The sequence below is a fragment of the Ptychodera flava genome, chromosome 10 (assembly GCF_041260155.1).
Source record: "Ptychodera flava strain L36383 chromosome 10, AS_Pfla_20210202, whole genome shotgun sequence".
Lineage (NCBI taxonomy): Eukaryota > Metazoa > Hemichordata > Enteropneusta > Ptychoderidae > Ptychodera > Ptychodera flava.
In genome coordinates, this window is record NC_091937.1 from 36,716,164 (window position 1) to 36,723,352 (window position 7,189).

The 7,189-nt window shown below is 37.6% G+C and overlaps 1 protein-coding gene across 1 annotated transcript; it reads left to right on the plus strand.

The window, feature by feature from the left end:
* Positions 1–3,115: 3,115 nt before the first annotated feature.
* On the plus strand, positions 3,116–6,484 carry LOC139142673 (uncharacterized). Its single transcript, XM_070712731.1, has 3 exons — positions 3,116–3,216; positions 4,381–4,466; positions 5,705–6,484. Exons 2-3 carry the CDS (start codon positions 4,403–4,405, stop codon positions 6,316–6,318), a joined length of 678 nt encoding a protein of 225 aa, XP_070568832.1. The 5' UTR covers positions 3,116–3,216; positions 4,381–4,402; the 3' UTR covers positions 6,319–6,484.
* The last annotated feature ends 705 nt before the right edge of the window (positions 6,485–7,189 follow it).

A 7,189-nucleotide genomic window follows, 5' to 3' on the forward strand; every position in this document is an offset into this window, starting at 1 on the left:
CAGCAAACAGATATGTAATTGAAATTTTATGTACACACGAGTGTCATCTCCGTCACGGTAGAGCTATGTTTTGAACACGAAAGCACGGCGGTTCGTTGCTGTATCGAAGATGTACGTCTTCTGGTCGCTCACAGCGCTTTCGCTCCGCAGTGGTCCGTGATACTGTGCATGTTTGTGAGATTCGCAATATGTCTGGAATGTCATCGAAAAGAGCTGTACGCTTCATAATCCACCGCACTGCAGTGTTAGGGTTTTGCATATTTAAAAAAGGGTAAACTGACTTTATTTTGTTAATGGCTGTTACTGTGCTAATAACGACCGCATTCAACACATATCCATTTCATAAGTAACACTCTCGTATCATAGTTCATGCCATAGAAAAGCTTGCTAATAACGTTTAGGGGGTGTTCAGTTATTGTAACCAGAGTTCAGCATGTGAAACACATTGGGGTCATCTTAACTGAAAATATGGGGTGTTGCTTAACTCACACAAAGCACTGACAGAGATAACTAGATATATCCTGATAGAAATTCCTCTTTTGCCAGTGCTCAAAGATTTTCCCGGGAAAATAAATTTGATTCTTTTCACGTGTTTCCATTTTCTGAAGTTGGTATTTCCTGTTCTAATAGACGTATAACATTTAGGACATAAATTTGTGTCCTAAACCTAAGCGTCGCTCACGTTGATTGGTCGGTCTTATGTCCCTATGCTCCATTTGCGTTCATTCATTGGCTGCCTATATGTCCTCAAGTCTCATTAATATTTACTGTTCCGAATGCAACTCATTCATTGGCTGCCATATGTTCTTGTCCCTGCCTCACTTTCGAGTGTTTCTTGTCTCGTTCTGCCATGTGCTCATTACTGTAACGCATCTGCGAGCCTACCCAATCATTACCAGACTGCTAAAGCGAAGTCGCAACGTTTGTGAAGACAATTTTGTCTTCACAAACGTTGGGACTATGTCTAGCTGTCTGTGCTGTTTTTTGTCTGCGTTATAACTAGTGTATTACGAATTTTAACCTTGTGTTATGGATTACGGATGGGTATAATTACGATTATTTTGGTTGACACACAGTAGACACAAAAACGGTAAGCTTTTGACTATACAGTCTTAAAAGGAAAAAAATCGAGAAATATAAACAGCAAATCAACAAACTATGATATTATGCAGGTTAACATTGAGGACTTTTGTTGTTATGGTTTATTTAGAAAAAGAACACTACCCGTATCTTACAACCTGTTACTATTTATTTCCTGTAATGTGCTGTTGCTATGTTTTGCTGTCTGACATGCGCCTGTAAATCGATTTTTGTACATCATCTTCTACGTGTATAGAATGTTTTTTCTAAAAAATCTCACTGGCTACGTGTCTCACATATTGCGACGTCGCCGGTAGACGTTTTGTCGGTAGAAATATTGTTAGATGAGGGATTGTAGGAAATTTGACAGAAATTGGGGTTTAGTATTCAGTGAAAATAACTTAGAATAAAAAATTGATTGGGTTAGTCAAAATATATTCTCCGAAGAGTAGACAAAATCCATTGTAAGCGAGTTTTTTCATGTTCTAGCATCAACTATTTATATTCCTATGTTGTTGGGGGGGGGGGGGGCAACTTGGGGCAATGTTTAGCGTACCGGAATGTTGGGGGATGGTGAGTTCGAGACTCCAGCTTTGTTGTTCACTTGAGCAAGGCACTTTACTCCTCATCGCAGTGGGTTATGGGTACATCATCCTGTAATTGGGCAATGCCTGTTGGATGATGCATATTAAAATAAAAAATAAAAATGAAGTTTCATTGTCCAGTAAGTAAATATTGACTCTACCCCCCCTCCTTTGACCTTGATGAAATATTTGCAATTATCCGAGAGAAATTAAAATCGTTTAAGGTGTCAAAACCAAACCAAAAGGTTTCCCATTGAGTGTCATGCTACATCATGTATGCATTTTTATGAGGATCGATGTTTGGGTCTCATACTTTTTTGGAGACTTTGGGCACGCTGTAGCGAACACGAAGACTGGTGAGGTCACTGCTTGTTTTCCGTGATGCGGTAGAAAAGGCCTGAAAATTTTTTGCCAAAGATGCGGGTAATAGGCCGTTATATTCTATAAATGACAGTTCATTTCATCATCGAAAAGCGCAAAACTGGTCTGCACAATACATTGAAACAAAATTTCCATAAGGCCTATCAGATGCAGAGAAGTGATATTTTAAGCTTTGTTTTATTTCATTTCTCATTCACCTTTCCACGGGCCGAAAAAGTCATGGTTCTGCCTTTACTCGATTTTCAGACAAAATTTACGGTTTTTGGTGCTTGCAATAAAAATTGTAAAATGCATCCCCTGATGACAGTAAATGAAATCATCAGCCAATAATCCGATAACAGTCAATACACTGCAGTCTCAATTCCCCGTTATATCGTTAAAATAAAAGTTTCGTACCTCGTTGTCGTTCAAGCATTACTGAGCGATTTGTTTCGAAAAAGAATTAGTTTTATAGTTTCGAAAGACCGATTACACAATGTTTGTGTTTAATTTTACAGATTTTGATAATTTTGCCATTTATTTAAGACATTAAACGTCTATCATATTAAGTTTAGAAAAAAAATTACAATGCATAGCGTCATGCATGCTGGTATTTTTAAACTCAAATTGTGTTAGTACCCTCCCCATCGCAACCAACTCCTTTCAAAATTAGCAGCGGTTTTGCATTCCCTAAATGAGAAATGCCTTTGACTATACTATTAAATGGTTTTTAGCAATGGTTCAGAGAGCATGTTTTACAACAGGCACAGCCCGATATTAACATCCTGGTCAACATTAGGACAAATTTCAACTATAGCTCTAACTTTTATCTAAACCTGCACTTCGGTTTTCAATTAAAAATACCAATAGGTAAAGTCATCGAAGGACATGCATAGTGTTACCACCATATGTTCAGTTGCTACGTAAATGCTCAGCCACCAAATCAATCTCTCGATGACAGAGAAATTAATAGAAATTTTGACTTGTGTACCCGCTAATCTAATACATTCAGTTTTTGAATTTTTAAATAGAACGCTGGCCACGCTTTCTGAATAAATTTAAGTTTAAATAGCTTTGTATATATGGGGGTTGTTTAAAGCTCAATAAACAAGACTAAAAGTTAGTATCATTGAAACTACGACAGAGTTCACAAGAACAACGCTGCTGCTGCATTCTGCCGTCTGTATCAGAGGTATTTCCGATTCGAACTTTTTTCATTTAGATACATACATATATTCTATTTGATTTTACTGGTTTATATTGGCTTTCATTTTAGGTAACATAAGTTGCAGGTCAGTCGATATAAACACACGGAGATATTCTTTTTAGCGTCATATAAATGAAAGATGACGTGTTTCTGTTGTAAGCTAAAGTTCTGACCATATATACTGTTGTTAAAAGGGATTTATTTATACCTTAATACTGACACTGGTTGTCTGAAAGGCGTAGGGCCTAAATTGTACCGTTCTGAACGCTCAGTAAGTGTCGGTATAAATGTTTTGAGCTAAAATATAATGTCTCTAGTTGATCTCTTTCCATAGCAATTTTCATTTTGCACCTCACCTGCAGTAAAAAGGATAGTATATGTTGGAATTCATCATTTTCAGTGCTTAGATTAGCTGTTTTATTTTGAGTATGAGATGATTATACAGAATCTCAGCACTACTGAAAGCGAAAAGTCAAATTCAGCGTGAATGTTTCCATTTTCCGACGAATTTTAGAATAACGTTGTTACCATCCCATGAAATGTCTTTTATTCCACTCTGCGGGTGCCGTTGCGGCATTTATTTCACTATTGTAGGAATAGGTTTGAAATTTGTCGCGACTCACCAACCCAAACCAAGTCCCTCGCGCTTCCCGGCGGCGCAGCACTGAAGATAATTCTCGGACGTCTGCAAGTGCATTAACCAAACTGACGAAAATGAACCACAATCTGTCGAAAATCTTGCTTTAGCATTTGCTTTCAAAATTTACAAGTTCATGATCATTTCTTCTCTTTGTATGATATTTCCCTCTTTTCACATTGTTTAAATCCTTAACGCACATGATTGGCAAATCTAAACAACACTAACGGCGACTTGAAGAAATCTTTTGAATAAATAACATAGTAAAGTCAACGGTGCATACACAATTTTAAAATTTCCTTGTACCAGACATTTATATCATATCGATTACAATAAATTTGACAGGACTATATACCTTACGCGTTCAGTGACAACAAAAAACTAAGTGTTCAAAGTTGTTGTTGTACTTACGATCGCAAAGTGGCTATTAACTCGATTGTTAATAAGAATATAGTGATGTATAGGTATGCTTGGGCTTGACCACTTATTCGAATGCATCTTTTATGTTCCAGATACTATAAACGATTCGTCAAAATGCTGAAAACTCTCGTTACTGTTCTAACATTTCAGCTGGCTTTTCTGATAGCGGTCTATGCCGGTAAGTAACGATAATCTTTCATAAATGTGACAAATGCGACGACTCAACCATTGCGACCAGCAACATAATGAAATATTCTTCAAGGAATAAGAGAAAAAAATTACTTGGGAAAGATAAAAATCTAAATTACGGGTGTTTACGTCTGTTCTCCTAGAGAAAACCTTTGCTCAATTAGTACCACACCGTCATTGTCAAAAGAAATACTATGTTCTCAAACTACAAGTAACATATGTACGGTCAGTCAACCGTGGCGTTGTATACTATATGCATTTGTATGATACATTGGAGTGAGATGTTTTATTCACTGCCATTATGTGCTATCTGTCCCAACTTGAGTCCTGCGGATAAGTCAGTAGGCACACCGACACTGAAAGTTTAAAACTTTTGCTCAAACTTTCCACAATGAAACACTAAACTATTCTCCTTCGAGGCTAAGAATACAAATCAGCAATAATCATGACACTTTGGGATTAGGCACACAAATTACATGTAAGTTTCAAATTTTTTAAGTGCAAAATGGCCGCTACACCCTGTATAAACTTTACGGGGAAATTAAATTTCTAATATCACAAAAAATGAGAAAACTTCGTTTACTCTAACGGCGTTAAAAAGAGTGCAGTTTAATAGCACACGATATTTTGTTCATACGCTTAAAAACTGTTCAAGAGCAGCTTCTTTGTGACAGGCACCTCACGGATAGATATTCGGAATGTACAATTGTTGCTAAATTATTTTGGTCTACCACTTGTGGGGCTCATTCTGAAACCCTTGGAATAACTAAAGTTTTCACTGTCTTAATTTTCTTATGTTTTTGGTTTGTTTGTTTGTTTGTTGTTTTTGAAAAATGAAAATCTGTTTTTCCTCGTGTGATTCATACAGAAGTTGCTGCTATTTTGTATCTCAAGTATAGGTGAATATCGAAGTTTCAATTGTTTCGTTGTACCAAATTTTACATAGTGACCAATTGTTTTTATTTTTATTTCAAAGGAGTTGGTTCCAAGCTTCCTTACGGAAAAGTTTTTGCAGAGGTTTAAGTCTTTAGATTTCGAGGAGTGTACTACCATAAAAGAAACTAATCCTTACCCTTGAACTTATTGCTATGGCAAAAGTATTCTCGGGATCGCAACACTTGGTTACGAAAATTCATAACTTTCAAGAGACAACCGAGCTCGATAATTTTTAAATATTACAAGCACAGCTTTATGTCAATTTTTTTTTAACTTGTTTACTATCAACAGATTCTAAAATGATCGGCGTTGACTGCAGTAATAAATTAAAAACACGTAGCCGCGTCGATGGCGACTGGCGATTGGTTGGAGGTAGCTGTTGCGTGGACAGTATCGGTGTGACGTGGGACGGCACCTTGGTTGGTGTCAAAGATGACGACATGTTATACACAAAGAAATCGCCAAATGTGGGTGACTGGGAGGGACCTATTCCGAATAGCTGCTGCGTCCAAGATGTTACCCTCCTGCCGGATGGCTCCATTCTCGGCGTGAGCACTGACAACAAACTTGTATTCCGCACTCATATTTTCAGTGAATGGCGTGACGTGCCAAGTAGCGTTGGAGTGGTCGCTGCCGACGTTTTCTCCGATGGTAGAATACTCGGCGTCACTCAATCGGGATCGCTGAAGATCAGGGACGGTATTGGCGAAGACTCTGAGTGGGATCGTTACGCATCCAGCGGTGTCAACGTCAAAGACATCTCCATTCAACCAAACGACAAGATATTCGGAGTCGGTAAGAGCAAGGACTCCCTCTATGTTCTCGAAGAAGACGGCAATTGGGAAGAGGTCCCTAACTCTGATTGCGTGCTGTCTATCGTATCACCTGGTGACTTGAAAGAATAATCTTGACATTTGGGAGAACAGTGAAATTGTTACACAGAATTTTCAAATTTAGAAAGTAAAAAGAATTTTATTCTTGAAGAATAATTAATCACCATGAAGATTGAATGTAAGAACAGATGACACAATCATTTAAAAAAGAACAATAAAATTCGATGGTTTAATTGTGTGTTTTTGAAGTTTGTATTATTCAAAATGGTGACAAGACAACGGTAATTAAATGAGTACATATTCACATCCGAGTCGAAATAACAAGATGCATATATTTTAATTTAGTTTCGAATTGCGCTCCCAAGTTTATTCGGACGTTTGCGGACTGACAAGTTCACGTGGAATATTACGTATGCACCTCGAAACTAAAAGACAGTCATCGGAACTGCACCTGCACGAGTTTCTAGTTTATAAAGTATGTATTTCATGCACGATATCTAGATGCACCTCATCATCATAGCTGCAACATTTAAATCACACGATGTAGATTATGACAGACATATCACCACCGTACCTTGGATACAGTCTTTATATTGTCGTATTGGTCCCATGCGACCTTTGAACGCAGTTCCGACGACTGTATCCACTTAAACCTTTCCCTCAAATTTGCCATGTCAGGGCAACTTTCAACTACTCTTTTTTAAAATGAAGAATAAAAATCGGGGTTACCTGCAAATCTGGGTACTAGAGGAATAGGTTAGCTTGGTTTACCGATATTTGCAAGTCAAAATGGCCGCCATACCTGTGATAATTCTGTGGAGCAAAATAACATTAGCAATTTTCAAAAAAACTGTGATGGTTAAAATTGGTTAAAATGTTTCTTACTTCAAGAGCTTTAAATCGAGCCCCCCCCCCCCAAAAAAAAAAAACAACAAGTGGTGGA